We start from the raw sequence: 18691 nt of genomic DNA, 5'->3' as shown, positions 1-18691 counted from the left end.
CATCATCCAATTTTAATTGTTCACATAAATTTGCCTTTCTAGGTTTCTCTGAATTCTTGTGTTTGTATTTCAAAGTTCTGACTTAGCTCTGTCTTTTTATCAGAAATGCTTGAAAAGTTCTTTATTTTATTAAAGAACCTTTTTTTCCCCTATAGGATTATATTCAAGTTTGTATGGCCAGTTAGTATTGATTGTAAACATCTGTCTTTTGCCTTTTAGAGCATTATTTTCTAAGATCTCTTATGTTCAGTAGAAGCTAACAGGTCTTGTGTGATTCTGACTGGTTCCTTGTCACATGCTTCTTTCTGGAAAAAGGTAGTATTTTTTCTTACGCTTGGGAGCTTTGGATGTTGGTTAGGATCTTCTTGGGGCTTTTCCTTTTGGAGTTGCTCTCAAGAGGAGACTGACGACTTATTTTTTTCTTATTTTGCTTTGTGACTCTACTAGATCTTGACAATTTTCTTTTATAATTTCTTGAAATGTGGTGTCATAGTGTCTGTTTTTTAAAGGAGTTTAATGATTCTTAAGTTAATTCTTCTTGACCAGTTTTCTAGGTTAGTTCTTTTTGCTGTTAGCTTACATTTTCCATTTTAAAATTTTTCTAAAATTTCTTGCTGTCTCAATTAATTTATGCAATTCTCTGTTCAACTTCTCAGGAATTGCATTTCTTGGCTTAAGTTTACTACTTTATCCTCTAAGCTTACTTATTCCAGTTCTTTTCTCTAGAGCATTTATTAAGTTTTAAACTTTCTTCTAGTGTTGCCTTGTGGCAAGTGCATTTTTTTTTTCTTTGAGTCTGTGCTTGAAGTTAAATTTAAATTAAATTTGCAATGATTTTTGATACTGGATGGTATTTTCTTTGATTTTGTCATCTCTTCAGCTTTAGTTACAGAATTGTGGTTTTGTGCTAAGGCCAAGCTCTTCCTCCTGCTTTGCTTTTGGTTGAGAGGGGAAGATTATGCCTGTATGTTGTCTCCTTGCATCCCCAGGACTCCTGTGTTTGCCTCCATCTATTGGGGTTGTAGAATTGACTGGATCTTTGAGGATAATGGTGTTGGATTTTCAGGGCCCTCTCTGACATCTCAGGACAGAGTTTTAGGGCCCCCTAACTTTGGGCTATCCCAGTTTGCTTGGCTACTGCACTTAATGCTGCCCATTATTGCTCTAAACCTTCCAAGGTCTTCAACCTGGTTTTTTTGACCACCCTGAGGATTTTTCAGGGGAGCCTCTGCTCTTGTTTCCTGTGGATACAGTCTAGGAAGCTGTTGTTTCCTTGGGCATCTCTGGTAGCTTTGGAAGTAGTGGAGGTCAGGGCAGTTAAGTTGGCAAGGTTTTCCCTGACTTTGTGAATAGTTCTGGGGAGAAAGAAGTCATTTACTGTAGTTTCTTTATGGATTTCTTGATCATTATTCCATATGGTATGAACTTCAGGGTTTTGTTGGAGTAGGTATATGAAAGGTAGGTGGTATGTCTTTTGTTCAGATGTCCAACTTAGCAGGAAAAATTTTTTGAATATTTTCTAAGACTTTTGGAAGGTAATAGCCAACATGTATGTAATATATGTACTACTATGTACTACGCTAAGCACTTTACAAATATTGTATTTTATCCTCATAGCAGCCCTGGGAGATAGGTATTATTATTATCTCCATTTTATAGTTGAGGAAGAAAAGTTAAATGACACCCCCAGATCATAGCTAGTAAGTCTCTGAGGTAAGATTTGAGTGCAGGTCTTCTGATTCCAGGTCCAGTGCTCTATCTGCTACATAACTTAGCTGCCTATTTGACATGAGAATTAAGCACCACAGAAAAATGAAATTGACTATCATAAAATAGGAAATATCTATTTGCTGATGATAGGAGTAATTTTTTAAGTAAACTGTGTGCAGCCAGATACTATCTTAGTGCAAAGGTCCAAACAACAACAAATTAGACAAATTAGAAGAAAGCATGAATATGAAAATACGTTGTATGCAATAAGTTCCCCTGGATGTATAAGTTATTGAGACCAGAAAAGTGAAAATGAATAAAGGAAAAGACATGGATTTGAATTAACACTACTTCCTACAAGACCTTGATACAAATCATTTGCTGCAGTGACAAGACAGTCCAGAAAACACCTCAGTCCCAAATACTAAATCTTGCCAAGCAGAGAAACATAGAAAGTAAGGCAAGGCTGGTTTATACTGTAAACTTAAATTTCCAAAGTATTAGAGGAAAAAATGGCAGAAAATTGCAAAATGCATTTCAGCAAATTGTTTCAAGTTCCAGAATACTACAGGGGGCCCTTCCGTTACTTATGACCAACAAAAGTGATCAGCCTCTTCATATAAAATGACCTGCTGAGACTATGACATGCAATTGAATGACTTCATTGGTATTTATATTATTAGGCAGTTGCTACAAAGAGAGATTGGGCAACAGTCGATTAGGAAGAGAACAGATTAGATTGCATTTGGGAAATTATGCAGTTTTTTCAATGATCCAAGGGTATTTCTTAATCCTTTGATAATTAAACCATTTTCTTTTGAAGGAATGACTTTAAAAAAACCACTTGACTGGATAAGGCAGGATACAGACTAGCATTAATTATTAGTTCATTAGAAAATGTTTTAATATTATGATAACTTTTACTTCCCTACTCTGGCGTAGTCTTGGGTAGACAGCTATCCTAGGAATCAGGAATTTTTGAGTTTGAGCACTACCTTTGACATATACTGTGTGATCCTGGGGATCTCTTAGTGCCTAGGGTGATAATATTATTCTATGATAAAGATACTCTATCCTTGGTTTTAGGTCCCTATCGTTTGTTTTTTTCAGTCATATTTGGCTTTTAAGATCCTAACCATCAATTACAAACCTGCATCTCCATTCTGCCTTAGGTACACACAGGAGTGGTATAACATTGATCTTGCCTATCACTCATAAGTGTTCTGCTTCCAGGATCAAAAACTCTGAAATTATTTTATCTACTTAAAATCTACTATCATTTTATCTCTTCCTATGTCTTAGAGTTCCTGACTCCAGACCCAACACTCTGTCCACTGTGCCACCAAGTTGCCCATCTTTATAATTTCCAAGGATTTTTAAATTGCCAAATCTAAGCACCTCTTCTCTGTAACATTTGGCACTCTTGGCTGATTGCCTTTACCTCTTCAATAGTTTCCCCTTTCTGAATTTTCATGATACTACTTTTTTTTTGGTTCTCCTTCTGCTTGTTTGGCTACTTCTTTGATTTCTTTGCTGGATCATCATCTGTTTCACACCCCCTAAATGTAGATTTATCCCAAAGCTCTGTCTTGGGCCCCTATTTCTTTCTTCCCACACTCTTGTTTGGTAACTTCATCTCCTATGGATTATCTCTGTGTAGATGACTCCCAGATATGTATATCCAGCCCTAATATTTTCCCTGAGCTTCCAATCTTGTATTACAAATTGCTTATTAGATGTTTCTAGCCCAGTGTCCCAGAGAGAACTCAAAATCAGTATATCTAGAATGGAATTTATTATCATTTTCCACAAAACCAACCTTCTTTTGAATTTCCCTTTTTCTGTTACAGGCATGTACCACCAACCTTCAAGTTTACTTAGCTTCACAACTTGTTGTCATCCTCAATTCCTTACTTTCTTGCCAGGTACTCAAATCTTGTTTCTACCTCACATCTATCACCCCTCTCCAGTCAGACTATGAGTCTAGTTCTAGCCCTTAGCATCTCTGGTCTGGAGGCAGCAGTAGCTTCTAATTTGGATGTCTGTCTTAAGTCTCTCCCTTTGTGCTTTATGCAGAGGGAGAGAGTGCTTTACAAAAACTTCTTAACTCAGTAAAATTCAGTGGTTCCCTGTTCTCTGTAGGGTTGAACAAAACCCCTTCATTTAAATGTCAACTCCCTTGAAAATTTAAAGATCTTCATAACTGGGGTGGCTAGGTGGTGCAGTGGATAAAGCACCGGCCCTGGACTCAGGAGTTCTTGAATTTAAATCCGGCCTCAGACACTTGACACTTACTAGCTGTGTGACCTTGGGCAAGTCACTTAACCCCAATTGCCCTGCAAAAAAAAAAAAAAAGATCTTCATAACCTATCTCCATTCTATATTTCCATCCTTTTACACATTACTCCCTTCTGCTCATTTGACAGTTTAGCCATATTGGCCTTCCTGCTATTCCTCATATCTCCTGTCTCTGTGCCTTTGTGTCTGATGCCTGACAATGTTCTGTCTTCTCACCTTGATCACTCTTTTCCTTCAAAACTTAGTTCAAGTGCTTTCCCCTGCAAGAGGAATTCCTGGGCCTCCCACAAAGGGTCCTTTGTATCTGTTTTATATATACCTGTATACATGCATGTTATATCCCTGGTAGAATGCTAATTCTTTGAGGCTTGGGACCATCTGACTTTTTCTGTTTTCATCCCTAGTACTTAATGTAGTGCATGGCTCATAGTATACATTTTCTCATCAACATCATGGGTGCAGTTATCTCTGTGCAGGTGGTACCCAGATTTGTGTAATTCCAATCTTAGTGTCTCTTGAGCTACAGGCACATATCCAGCTTCCTTTGGAGATCTCACTCACATGGGATCTACCACTTAGATCTCTCCCAGATGTTTGACTTCACACTTGATGTTCATCTGTTCTTCACATAGGAGGTACTGCAGTGTTCAAACAGAGCCCAAGCCATTTTTTTCTAACAAACTTTGTGATTAGTGTTGAGGGTATGCCCACAACCTCAGTGTCATTTTGTACTCCTAATTGTTATCTAATCCAGTCTGTGGCTACATTTTGTTTCTACCTTCACAGCTCTCATTATGTCCCCCTCTCTTGGTCATGGATGTCCTGGGAATGTTGGTGTTTTTGTTACTTTTAAAAATAAATACAATTTCATCATTGTGTGTATAGTAAACCTAGATGTTTCTCTACCAAATGGGAAAAAACCATATTCATCCACAGAACTTTTGACAAATCTTTCCACAATAGGTCTGACACTGAGGAACTTACAGAATAAGAGCTAGCCTCATAGACTGTAGTCTCAATTTAATACAGTTTCTTTTTTGTTGACTTGATTTAGGTTCACTTTAATTTTTATGATGACCATATACTAATTTTATCTGACTAAAAATTACAAATACCTTATTGAGCTAGTATATTTATAATTATATCTAATTATATAGTATAATTATAATTTGACACATTCTTTCATTGCCAATTTTTTGTTTTTGCAAAGTTTTACTCATTTAATAATTAACTTTTCAAGTAGTATTTGATAAATGTGTTAATCAACATGTTTTTCTGTGATTAAAATAATTAGAAGCAGCTATCTAGTACATTTTAAACAAATCCCAAAAGAATACCAGAGTAAAAATGATTATGGGGTGGGGAGGAAGCTTTAGAGATTAAATAATTATTGTTTTTCTTTCTAGATTGGCTGGTGAATTTTTAAAAACCGACTATTTATTTGTTGCTGTTGGACAAGTGGGTGGAGCTTGTAGCGATGTACAGCAAAGTGTTCTACAAGTTGGCCAGTACTCAAAACGAGAAAAGCTAGTTGAAATTCTACGAAACATAGGTAACATTAACATGCTTATTCTTTGTAATGTGAGGGCCACAGTAATGAATTTAATTTAAAAAATTTGCTGATTTTAAGAAATGTTTAAAGAACATGTATTTAATTTTAAGAATAATATATTTGAGGGGCAGCTAGATGGCGTGGTGGATAGAGGACTGGCCCTGGAGTTCAGTACCTGAGTTAAAATCCAGCCTCAGACACAACACTCACTAGCTGTGTGACCCTGGGCAAGTCACTTAACTCCAATTGCCTCATTATAAAAAATTTTTTAAAAAGAATAATATATTTGGATTTTGATTCACAAATAATTTTAATGTTTCTCTGAGGATATTTTAAAGATAAATGCAGATGATTTCAGCTTTCATTTTTCAGATTGCTTTGAAATCTTTGAGTAAATGTGGTAATTCAGACTTATGATACAGATCTTGTTTCTGCTATCATGACCACTTGCATATTTCTTTAATAACATTTCTTCAATTTAGACTTTTGATCTGTGAACCATTCTCCCCTGAGAAATAATTATTCCTAAATTCTAAACTATGTCTCGATATTGAACTATATTCTCTTAATCAAAAGCTTACTTATGGGGCAGCTAGGTGGCACAGTGGATAAAGCACTGGCCCTGGATTCAGGAATACCTGAGTTCAAAACTGGCCTCAGACACTTGACACTTACTAGCTGTGTGACCCTGGGCAAGTCACTTAACCCTCATTGCCCCCCCCCCCAAAAAGCTTACTTATGCTTTTGAAACCAGTATCCCCCACTTTAATTTTTTTTTCAAGATGAGGGCCGTTGCTACTTTATTGATCTCTTTTCTAGGCTTTTTATTTTCTCTGTCTCCTGCCTTTTTTCCCCTTTAAAATATGTTTAAGTTTTCTTTGTTTTGGGGGGTGGGGTTATTCACCTCTATCATTCAGGTTACAGTGCTAGATGTTTTACTGTGCACTTGATGTTCATCCTTCCTTCACCTTGTACCATTTGTGTATCTGTCCTCACCACTCATTGAACTCCTCTAAAAATTACCAGTGAGTTCTGGCAAATTTTTTGTCCCCCTTGTGGTTATATACTTCACAGATATACTATTGGAAGAGACCTTAGAGGTCTAATCTAATCTAATACCATAATTGCACAAATATGTCAGTAAGCATTTATTAAGCATCCACTGTTTGCCAGGCACTGGTGAGGAAATTGAAGTCCAGAGATGTCAAGTGACTTACTCTTATGCCTGAGATGCATTGCTTTTTTCATTTCTGCTTCTTGAAACCTCCAGTTTCTTTTAAAATTCAGGTCAAGCAAAATCATTTAAGAGCCTTTTCCTGATCTCTCCTCCTACCCCCAAGCTACTACTGCCCCATTATGTTGTATTTATTTTGAAAGTATTTAATATTTATATATATACACACACACATACATATACATATGTACACACATACATATACATGTGCATACATACCTGTGTGCCTGCTATGTTCTAGGCATTATGTTAGGTTAAAGATACAAAACAGTCCCTGTCTTCAAATAGCTTACATTCTTTTGGGGGGAGGAAATAATATTCACATGTATATATCTTTTTGAAACACAAGAATTAATATATATACAATGAAGGTGAAGATGGAGACCATTCTAGGTGCATAGGAGATAGCCAATGTCAAGGTAAAGAGATGGGAGATATAGTAGTTTACGTGGAAAACCAAGAATAAACAGTATGATTAGATAACAAGTGTATACATGTGCACATCTGGAAGAAGAGATAATTGAATTCATGGGATAATATGGAGAGAAAAGTGAAGAGGACCCAGGACAGAGCTTTAGGATACACATTCAGTTAGGAATTGATAAGGATGATGATCCAGCAAAGGAGAATGGGAAGGCATGGTCACAGAGCTAGCAGCAGGAAGAGAGAGTGCTATGATGAAAACCCATAGAGGAGAAATCCTCCAGGAGGAGAGGTCAACAGCATACAGTGCTACAGAAAGGTCAAGAAATATGAGACTTAGTTAAGAGGTAACCTATTATTTAGCTAGTTAAGAAGTAATCCACTATTTTCTAAATCCATTTCACCTCTAGATAGGTCTTATCATTAGATTTGGTCATTTAAGGGATCATTGGTAACTTAAGAGAGAAGAGTTATTTTTTTTTTTGTTTTTGTTAGAATGTAAGCTCATCAAGGTTAAGTCTTATTGTGGGTTTTTTGCCTGTGTTTCTTGAGTGTAACATAGTTCTTGACACTTGATAGATGATTCTCGATTGATTGATTAAGGTCACACCAAGTAATTGGCAAATACATTAGTTTAAAAATACGTAAATAATTTGGAAAAAATTTAGAGAGCTACAAAATGTTGTAGGTAAATGGTATTTAATTTAGTAGTAGATAATTAGGAATATAGCTAATCTTGTGGATTAATGAATGAAATTATGGGTAATAAAAATACTTGTCCACATTTATCATAGAATACTAATAAATAAGAATGAGATAAATTGGTGAATTTAGGGGAAAGAAATATTAAGGAAACAAGCTATTTTCATATTTATTTGACTCCTCCAGCCTGTTTATACTACTTTTTGTGACCTCAGTACCAAAATTTCATAGAAACAGCACTTTTATGTTTCTCATAATAGTCACTATTACACTAGTTTAAAGTAGTATATGCTTGACACCCTTCTATTATAATTTTTAAAAAATGTTTTTGTTTTTGTCTTTGTGGGGCAATGGGGGTTAAGTGACTTGCCCAGGGTCACACAGCTAGTAAGTGTCAAGTGTTTGAGGCTGGATTTGAACTCAGGTCCTCCTGAATCCAGGTCCGGTGCTTTATCCACTGCGCCACCTAGCTGCGCCATCTATTATAATTTTTTAAGTTGGTAGTCAATGATTCTGAGAAAAACAATTTATGAAAATAGTATGAACAAAGAATTTAGTATTTTAATCAGCATTAAAATTTAATCTGACATTAAATATGAATGATAATTAGTGTAATTGGCTTAAATGTTAAACAGTTTTGGCATCACTGTTAAGCACAATGACTGATTATGCTTTTATACAGCTGAAGTATTTCCTTAGGTCAGGAGAGATAAAGGGAGTATTTTATTGGGATAGGGAATAGTTCTGAACTCCCTTTGAAGACTATGAGTTTCCATACAACAAGGATTTTTCCAGCTGGTGTCCTATAGAGTAGTTGTTTTAAGAACCTTACCTTCATTGGCAGGCATATTAAACCTAAATCAGAACAGGAAAGAAGTTTACATAGGATAGTAGCCTGGGTTTTCCATTAGCGGAAAATGAGAAAATGGGAAAATGGAAATGGAAAATTTTCTCTTATTAGGAAAGAGTGATGAAGGAAACCTTGGGGTTGTGAAGGAGGGGAGAATATTGATTTCTCATCTGCCTTTTGAAGGATGGCTTTTATGTAAGGGAATAAGTTGACTGTTTGACTTAAGGGAGATTCCTTGCTCCTTCGTATTTCTCCCACATTGTCTGAAATTAGAATATTTAGAGATTCATTTGGCCTAGGAAGGTGGAGTAAACTAAAATTATTCACCTTTTTCATTTTAGTGTAAAATAGACCAACTAGCTTGCTTATTTTTATCTACTTGGAATAAGGACTTTTTAAAAAAATAAATGTTTATAATTTTATTTTTTCCAAATTACATGTAAAAACAAATTTTGACATTAATTATTTTTAAACATTGTGTTCCAACTTCTCTTTCTCCCTTCCCCCCCCCCCCCAAGAACTAAAGCAATTCAGGATAAGTTTTACATGAGTAGTCATGCAAAACATCTCCACATTAGCCAGGTTATGAAAGAAAACAAACAAAAACAAAGCTTCAGATTAAGGAACTATCAGAAAAAAATGATTCTTCAATCTGTTTTCAGATACCATCAGTTCTTTCTCTGTATATGGATTGCATTTTTCATAAGACCTTCAGAGTTTTCTTGGATCGTTACATTGCTGAAAACAACTGAGTCATTCACAGCAAAACATTTCACAATATTACTGTTATTTTGTGTACATTAGATTTTACTTTGCATCAGCTCATGCAAGTCCCTCCAGGTCTTTCTGATTAGTATCCCACTCACCGTTTTTTTTTTTTAATAGTAAACTAATTTCATGTAGTACTTTAAAGAGTGATTTACTTACAATGAACTCGTAAGGTTGATTATTGCAACAACAGTAATAGATGACTTTTATATAGTACCTTAAACTTGATAAAAAAATTTTCTCAATAGCCCAGCAAAATAAGTACCATACATTTTATTATCATCAACCATCATCCATCAATCCTCATCATTCTCCTCAGTCCTCATCATCAATCCTCCTCCTTCTTTCAGTCCTCCTCCTTCTTTCAGTCCTCCTCCTTTCTTTCAATCCTCATCATCAATCATCCTCTTCCTCCAATCATCATTAATCCATCATCATCTTATATTACTCTTGCCTCTGCTTCAAAAATTTTTTCACAATTACTATTGTTAACTGTTTCCCTCCGTCCTATTCCCTTCCCATGATATTTATTCTATTTTCTATCTTCTTTTACCCTATCCCTCCTCAAAAGGGATTTGCTTCTGACTGTCCCCTCCCCTCCTCTGTCCTCCCTTCTTTCACCCCTCCCTCCTTATCTCCTTCCCCTCTTACTTTTCCCTGCATGGTTTGATAGATTACTCCACCCAATTGAGTGTGTATGTTATTCCCTCCTTGAGCCAGCTCTAATGAGATTAAGGTCTTTGAGCTAATTCTGTTGATTGTAAAGCTCGTTCACTTCCCCATTCCTCCCACACCTCTCCCCCCACTCCATAAACCCTTTCTTGCTTCTTTCCTGTGTAAGGGCCAAAATTGGATATACGGAGCATTAATCTCCCCCTTTAACTTTCCCTTTTATATACACCTCCCAGGTGAATAAGAAAAGGAGCCTCTGAGCTTTAGTTCATAAAGGATCAGGTTTTATTGCTTGGGAATTAATTAGACCACAAAGGTGAAACCAATTAGGGAAATAAGAAAGTAGAAATACAGATGAATGGTCTTAGCTCTAAGCTCAGTCTGTGTGATCCTAGAGATTAAGCTAGTTCAAAGGAATTTAGGATTTTCCTTCATAAAACTCACCAATCCCAAACTGCCCACCAGGCTGAGAACCAGCATGCCCAAGACCGAGCATGAAACACCTGCTTCCAAACTGCCACCATGAGCTGAGCACTGCCAGAGAGTCCTCTCTATGCTGAAAGAGCTCAAGACCTTTTGAACGCCCTGCCCATTGGAAGTTGCCTCCCTTCCAGTGGAGTTTTCCTCCCACAAAAGGGGAGGCCTGGTGTTTTTCTTCCCCCAAAGTCAAGGTCCTTCAAAAGCTGCTTAGTAGCATGGCAGTCTCAGGGTGGGCCAGGTGTGGCCCCTCCCAAATGATTCAGCTAAAATTTTCGATATTAATCTTTACCACAAATAATTTTTACCACACCTGTGAGACATCTTTTGAAGAATTTTTTGAAGATTTTTTTATTTGAGCAATGAGGGTTAAGTGACTTGCCCAGGGTCACACAGCTAGTAAGTGTCAGGTGTCTGAGGCTGGATTTGAACTCAGATCTGTGTCCTCGTGATCTCGTGATCTAAGCTGTTTTTGCCTGGAAAATAATCTCAGCCCATCTTTTTGTGGGTTCTGCTGCTCCAGGGGTTGTCTTGTGGCTGTTTTTGGAGTAATTGTGTCAGGAGCTCTGAGCATTTAATGTCTTTCCTCCACTATCTTGGCTCTGCCAGCCTGGAATAAGTTTTAATGGGTAAAAGTGGAGTGCAAGGTAATTATAGAACATGGGACACAGCAGAAAGGGCAATTTTGTGAGATTTTTGGAGGACAGCATATGAAGACATGGAGGTTAGAAAGGAGGAAGAAAGTGGTGGGGACAGGGGGGAAAAAAAGTTTAAATTTTGCCTGTGGACCAAATGTAGCTATCACTTTACTCATCTGGTTTCTATCCCCAATTCTCATATCCCCATGGAATGGGAGATTTCCCCCTATTCATGAATGAAAACAATTTTTATCACTTCATTCTCAGATGTGTGCCTGATCTCATTTCAGAAGCTCTTAGTCCCTTCTAGTTCACTTGACCCAGGTCTAGCTTCTACTTGTCAAACAGAAATCATGTTCAGGAATATGTACTTTAGTGGGAAATATGCTTATCACATTAAACTTTTAAACATAATAAAGTTTTTTGGGGGGGGGCATTAGGAATTAGGCAATTAGGAATTAGGCAGGAGTGGTGTCAAGAATGTCCAGAAGACTCATGAAAGAAAATTCTCTCCACATACAGAGAAAGCACTGATGGGAGTCTGTAAATCTAAGCATACATTTTTGTTTTATTTTTTCATGTTTTTTTTTCCTCTTCTGTTTCTTCTTTCACAACATGACTAATATAGAAATGTTACATGATTGCACATATATAACATATCAAATTGCTTACCATCTTAGGGAATGGGGAGGAGAAGAATGGAGGCAGGGAGAAAATTTGGAACTCAAAATTTTATTTAAAATGTTAAGAATTATTTTTATATGTAATTGGAAAAAATAAAATAGTATTTAAAAAGAATCATTATAAAAATAATTATTTGGGGCGGGGCTTAGGGGAGGGAGAGAAGATTATTCTAGTCACATAAGCAACAACCAAAAGAGTTATCCAAATGAATGATATCTTAGGACAATATTGGAGTTACAAATGTCAAAAATGTTAAAACCAGGACAATATACATAAACTTAAATTATTAAGTAACTTAGTTATTCCTTTTATTCATGTACTAAAATATGTCATTTTCCTAAATGGTTTTTATGTTTCTACATTGACTCATAAGGTGAAAAAAAGTCTATGTTTGCAGTTTTTATTAAAACCTATAAAAAGCTGTTACTAATAACTTGAAATAAAGTGGTTTAAACATTTCTGACTAGTTCATTGGTGTTATCCTTAAAAATCTTCATCAGTAAAAGTTTCTTGAAAGTTTATCTATATCAGACTCTTAAGTATAACAGTTGAAGATGTAATTGAATATTAATAAGAAAATGCGCTAATGACAATATAGTCTGTTTCCTTTCAAAAAGGTTATGTGAATATAGTTTTAAATAGCATGTGCTATTGAAATGTCATTCCATGATATCTTTGATATTTTGTATAGCTTTAGGTAACTTATACGTTTTATATAAAATATATATTTTATATTTTAGGATATTTAAACAGAAAGCACAATTTACATTTCTTTAAATTATTTGGATTTCTGTAGCTTAAGAAAACTCACCTTGAAGCATTTTAGGGATAATATTAATTATAGCACAGGAAAAACAAAAGAATGATTCTAAGGCAAGTGTTCTTAATCTAGTGTCTTTGATTTTTGTTTTAAAACATTTTGACAACTATTTCAATATAATTGGTTTATGATGTAATACTATGTTTTTTATCCATTAAAAAAATATTCTGAGCACTTATAACACATTGTTTGCAACATGGTAGGTGCTAAAAAAAATGCTTGTCTCTGACACAAAAAGATTAAGAACCTTTGCTTTAAGGACCACATATTATACATATTGTGCCCTTTATTAATTTTGTATTTGACCATTGACCTGTTGTGTTGCTTTGTAGGTGATGAAAGAACAATGGTGTTTGTTGAAACTAAGAAAAAAGCAGATTTTATTGCAACCTTTCTTTGTCAAGAAAAAATATCAACAACAAGTATTCATGGGTGAGTGGAGACTTTTATACTTGTAATGATAATTAATTGTAATTGATCAGCGTGGTGGCCTTAATTTATTCAGACCTGTGCCTTTGTTTATGGTACTTAACTGAGTGAGATTAAGATTCAGGATTGATACATTGTGTTTGCTGTATTGTTCTTATTCTTTGAATCATATAGCTAGTTTTTGTCACATTTGTGTTGGGGGAAATAGTTTTTTGAGTTGTAAACTACAGTCATCCTAATGTACTTTATGGATAGCATAAGCTTTTGACCCTGTGGTATTTTATTTCCCTGACTTCTCCACTACTAAATTTAACTCTTTTGAAAATAGGAAGACTTGAAAACATTTTACTATCACCTAGTAAAACTAGTTCATCTTTCATCATTCAGTTAAAAATTCATTAAATGACTGACTACTTTGTTCCTGATGCTGGTGACATAAATACAAAGAATTATATAATCCCTACTCTTAAGGAATTTATGTCAGTGCAGCAGAATATTAATTGCTAAATGTTCATACTCAGAATTGGATTTTTTCTTTTTAGTGAGGCAGTTGGGGTTAAGTGACTTGCCCAGGGTCATACAGCTAGTAAGTGTTAAGTGTCTGAGGTCGGATTTGAACTCAGGTACTCCTGAATCCAGGGCCGGTGCTCTATCCACTGCGCCACCTAGCTGCCCCCCAGAATTGGATTTATGAGGCAGTATTAGTACAGTGGAAGAAATACCAACTCTTGAATTAGAGAACATATGTTCACATCCAATCTCTACTGTTTTCTATCTGTGTGTCCTTAGATAAAAGCATTTAACTTCTTTGGAATTCACTTGTTCCCTTGTTTTTGACTATATGGTCTCTGAGGTCCCTTTGACTATATGGTCCTAAATTCAGCAATATTCCCTAAGAAATAGATTACCCAATAAAGTGTAACATCTTATGTCACTAGTTGTAATTTATATATTAACCATTATTTGTAGTGAGCTCACTTTAAGAGTCCAGTTACTTAGGTGTAAGAGTTTTTTTTTTTAACCCCCTTTGGAATGTCTTTTGTTGTTGTTGTTTTTTTTTTTGTTTTGTTTTTTTTGTGAGGCAATTGGGGTCAAGTGACTTGCCCAGGGTCACACAGCTAATAAATGTTAAGGGTCTGAGGCTGGATTTGAACTCAGCTACTCCTGAATCCAGGGCCAGTGCTCTTTCCACTGTACCACCTAGCTGCCCCTGTTGTTGTTTTTTTTAAGTTTGTTTTTTCGGTGAGGCAATTGGGATTAAGTGACTTGCCCAGGGTCACACTGCTAGTAAGTGTTAAGTGTCTGAGGCTATATTTGAACTCAGGTCCTCCTGAATCCAGGTCTGGTGCTTTATCCACCCTAACCCTAGCTGCCCCTGGAATGTCTTTTGAAAAAGCTGTCCTAATAATGTTCTTTTTTTCCTTTCTTTAGTGATCGGGAACAGAGGGAGAGAGAGCAAGCTCTTGGGGATTTTCGATGTGGAAAGTGTCCGGTACTTGTTGCTACTTCAGTAGCTGCCAGAGGGCTAGATATTGAAAATGTTCAACATGTTATTAATTTTGACCTTCCTTCCACCATTGATGAATATGTTCACCGAATTGGACGTACTGGTCGCTGTGGGAACATTGGCAAAGCTATTTCTTTCTTTGATCCAGAACCAGATAGCCATTTAGCACAACCTTTAGTAAAAGTACTGTCAGATGTAAGTTTCATTCTAAACATTTAAGGGATTTTTCAGATATTATTATGTAAAGTTTAAAAATTTTGAGTGCATATGAAGCAAAACTTAGGAGATAGAATCGTATTCTGATGATTTTAATATACAATTTGGACATAAAGGTAGTAATTGCTGGTTTTAAGGTGTGTGTTTTTATTTAGGCTCAACAGGATGTCCCTGCATGGTTAGAAGAAATTGCTTTCAGTACATATGTCCCTGGCTTTAGTGGTGGTACTTCAAGGGGAAATGTTTTTGCCTCAGTTGATACTCGAAAGGTTAGTTGGAGGAAAAAAAAATTGTATTTCAGAAATATTTTCAGTTAATTTAACTTAAATTATGTGTTGCAAGTTTTGATAAACTATGGTTAAAATAATGACATGAATGTTGTCTTATAGTACTTTTAAATAGCAATATGTACATACATGTCTGCTTAGATTTTTCCTACTCATGAAATTACAGAATTTGAGAGTTTTAAAGAGATCTCTTTTGGTCCATCTTGAAAAAAGAATCCTTACTACTACATAAAAAAGTTGTAACCCAACCTCTCCTTGAAGACATACTTAAGAGGTAACCCACTATTTAACTAGTCAAGAGGTAGTAATCTACTATTTTTCCAAGTTAGTCCATTTCACCTTTGGATAGGTCTTATCATTAGAAAGTTTTTCTTATGACAAATCAAAATTTGCCTCAGTAAATTTTACCCATTGTTTTTGGTTCTGCCATCAGCAAAAAAAAAAAAAAAGGAACAGATTTAATCTCTTTTTTAAATGACAATCTTTCAGATACTTACCTGTCCCTTCTCCAGACTAAACATTTTCATATTCTTCAACTAATAGTCATATGGCATGAAATCAAGGCATATTACCACCCAGATTTTCCTTCTGGATAATATCCATCTTTAATTAACAGTGTCCTCCTTAAACTCTGGTACCCAGAACAGAACACAATATTTCAGTTGTGTTCTGACTAGGGCAGAGAGTAGCGAAACTGTTATCTCCTTAGTCTTCAGAGCTATACTGACTTTTTTTTTTTAATACTGTCATTAAAATACTATTGACTTGGGTTGAGTTTGCTGTCTACCAAAACCCCTAGGTCTTTTTTCAGGAAAACTGCTCTCTAACTATGCCACAGAATTTGTGAATTGTAAGGGACATCAGCAGCCACTTAGTCCAACATATACACAAAGAAATCTCCATTGAAACATATCCAAGAAGTAATGTTCCAACCCATGCTCTTGAGATCTCCAAAGAGGAGAACCTATCACATCTTTAGGCAAGCCATTCTAGTTTTAGGGCACTCTAATTGTTAGGAAGAATTTCCTGACATCAAAACCTAAGATGCCATGCCTACTTCTATGGTCTTTCAGGTATCACTGTCTCAGCAATCCCATCTATCAGGCTCCCCTCGCCCCCCCCCACCAACCCCCCAAGGACTTGATGCACTTCATCTGGGCTGCCAGGTGATTTGAATTCATCAGATGGGTGTTCTCTTACCAGTCCTTACTTATCTTGGGTATCAACTCCTTTCTAGTCATTTTTGTTCTTTTTTCCAGTGTAAGGTGATTCCCCTTTAAAGACCAAACAAACAAGAATTGGGCAGCTGTATCTTTTTTCTGTTGTCACTTATCCTTGTTCTCTATACTCCAGACAAGGATCCTTTTCCTTCTTTGTTCCTCCCTTTTCTCCCAATATAACTTTAAAGTATTTTTTGTTGTTATTGTTGTTGTCCTGAGCTTCCTTTGGGAACCTCAACTAATTCTGACCTTCAGCATCTTCAACACTGTTTTTTTTTTTTTTTGGTGGGGCAATGAGGATTAAGTTACTTGCCCAGGGTCACAACAGCTAGTAGTAAGTATCAAATGTCTGAGGGCACATTTGAACTCAGGTCCTCCTGAATCCAGGGCCAGTGCTTTATCCACTGTGCCACCTAGCTGCCTGACTGTGAACACTTAAGTTCATCATCTTTTAATTATACCTACTTTTGTCTTGTGTATGGTTCTTTTAAAAATCTAAATTTGCTAGGGAGTCCCCCAGGCATCCCCAGGGTCTTGTTAGACAAACACCATATTTTACTTTCACACTGGGGATACAAATAAGTAGAGGAAAAACAGTCCCTGCTCTCAAGAAGTTTACAATCTAATGAAGGAAAATAGTATACAGAAGGAAGCTAGAAAACAAAAGGGGTGCACCTTAGGGAACAAAAGGAATATGTAATTTAGTAACACTGGTCATGTTAAGACATGTTTCAACTCTGGAATCCTGTGCTAGGAAAGGCTGTTTATTTGATGATAGCTTTAGAATATTTACTTTGTACTGAGAAGTACTTGATATGCTAATTGAAAGTATTGTTGCCTGTTCATTTAAGAAGGGCCAAAATGGTTAACATTTTAAAAAATTAAGCTTTATTTAACTTATTTCATTTTCCAATTTAGATCAAACCTGTATCTAATTAGAATTGGTGAGGTTTAAATTCTATTGTAAATTGAAAAAAAAAAGCTGCTCATCCTGGTTAGAATGCTATTTTTTGAGGTTGGACTAATGCGACAATTATACAGTTGTCTTTGTTAATTTCTTTTGTAGAGCTACCAAGGCAAGAGCAGCATGAATGTTGTAGGGTTTTCTTCTGCACAAGCTCCAAATCCAGTAGATGATGAGTCATGGGATTAAAGCCAAAATTTTTCAAGTTCCAGATACTGTTCTGATGCAGTGAAGATGGTTTTGAGTTTTGAGTTTTAAAGGAAGTATGACACACTGTTGGTAACTCCCTGTCCATCCTGTAATTTTCCCCCTCTCCTTTTAAAAAATAAAATTCTTTACTGGCTAGTTATGTGAAATGCTAGATGTTGAAATGTTGCATTTACAAAAAACAAATGGTGTTTACTGGAAAGATTTAAGCATTCTAAATGTCATGTTTACCTCCATTATTTAGGAATTTGACATGTTTCATTTCTGTATTAAGTCTTTAAAATATTAGTGCTTTTTGAGCCTATAAAATAAGCAAGAAGATGTGAAACATTTTTGATTTAAAATTATTGGGTCCTTTTTATTTTTCCTTTAAAGCAATAGTGTCACCATGTGATTATAAAATAATTTACATAAAGCAAATAGTGTAAGATTTAGATGATTAAATATATGGTGAAGTTTGTTAAATACTTGAAATGTGATCTCTGTACCCAATGACATGACAAATAATATTACTTTTTGTAGTCTCTAAACTTTCCTTGTAAACGTACTGAATAAAAGCCCAAACACAGGTTCTTAGATTGCTGTTTTACTGCTTAAATTTCAGACGATAGTTAGAAGTGGTGTTGAAGTTAGGAGAAAGGAACTTGGATCATATTGACCCTGATTACTACCTTTGTCTACATATACTGTGGTTGATGCCAAAAGAAGAGGGCTTAAGGGAGGTGGCCATAAAGGAAAAGGAAGGGTGTCATTAATTTACCATTTGGGTATTATCTCTTTTTTGATCTGACTTTGCCTATTAAATTCCAGATTATTACCAATACCCCCACCAGAAGGTAGATATCTGGTAGAGATCAGACAGCAGAGGTCAGAATTTCACATATCTCAGAAAACAAGAGATATTGTTAAATAGTGTGCTTCTTGATTTTTAAAGGCTTTTTAGCTTCACAAGAGCTAATAGAGCTTGTGCTCTGCTGGTACAACCTTTGAGAACTTCACTCCACTAAGAGGTATCAGAGTAGAACATCTGTAT

General features: G+C 35.8%; 1 protein-coding gene across 6 annotated transcripts in view; it reads left to right on the top strand.

The window, feature by feature from the left end:
• The window catches only part of DDX4 (DEAD-box helicase 4), a 68499-nt gene extending 50859 nt beyond the window's left edge, over nucleotides 1–17640 (top strand). For all 6 annotated transcript variants that reach the window (XM_043977498.1, XM_043977503.1, XM_043977501.1 and 3 more), the window contains 5 exons: nucleotides 5415–5560; nucleotides 13161–13260; nucleotides 14689–14959; nucleotides 15136–15249; nucleotides 17554–17640. In XM_043977498.1, the coding sequence (XP_043833433.1) occupies nucleotides 5415–5560; nucleotides 13161–13260; nucleotides 14689–14959; nucleotides 15136–15249; nucleotides 17554–17640 (718 nt within the window). The remainder of the gene's footprint in view (nucleotides 1–5414; nucleotides 5561–13160; nucleotides 13261–14688; nucleotides 14960–15135; nucleotides 15250–17553) is intronic.
• Nucleotides 17641–18691: the final 1051 nt, after the last annotated feature.

The sequence above is a fragment of the Dromiciops gliroides genome, chromosome 1, assembly GCF_019393635.1.
Source record: "Dromiciops gliroides isolate mDroGli1 chromosome 1, mDroGli1.pri, whole genome shotgun sequence".
NCBI classification, from domain to species: domain Eukaryota; kingdom Metazoa; phylum Chordata; class Mammalia; order Microbiotheria; family Microbiotheriidae; genus Dromiciops; species Dromiciops gliroides.
This window is presented reverse-complemented; position numbering and strand designations above follow the sequence as displayed.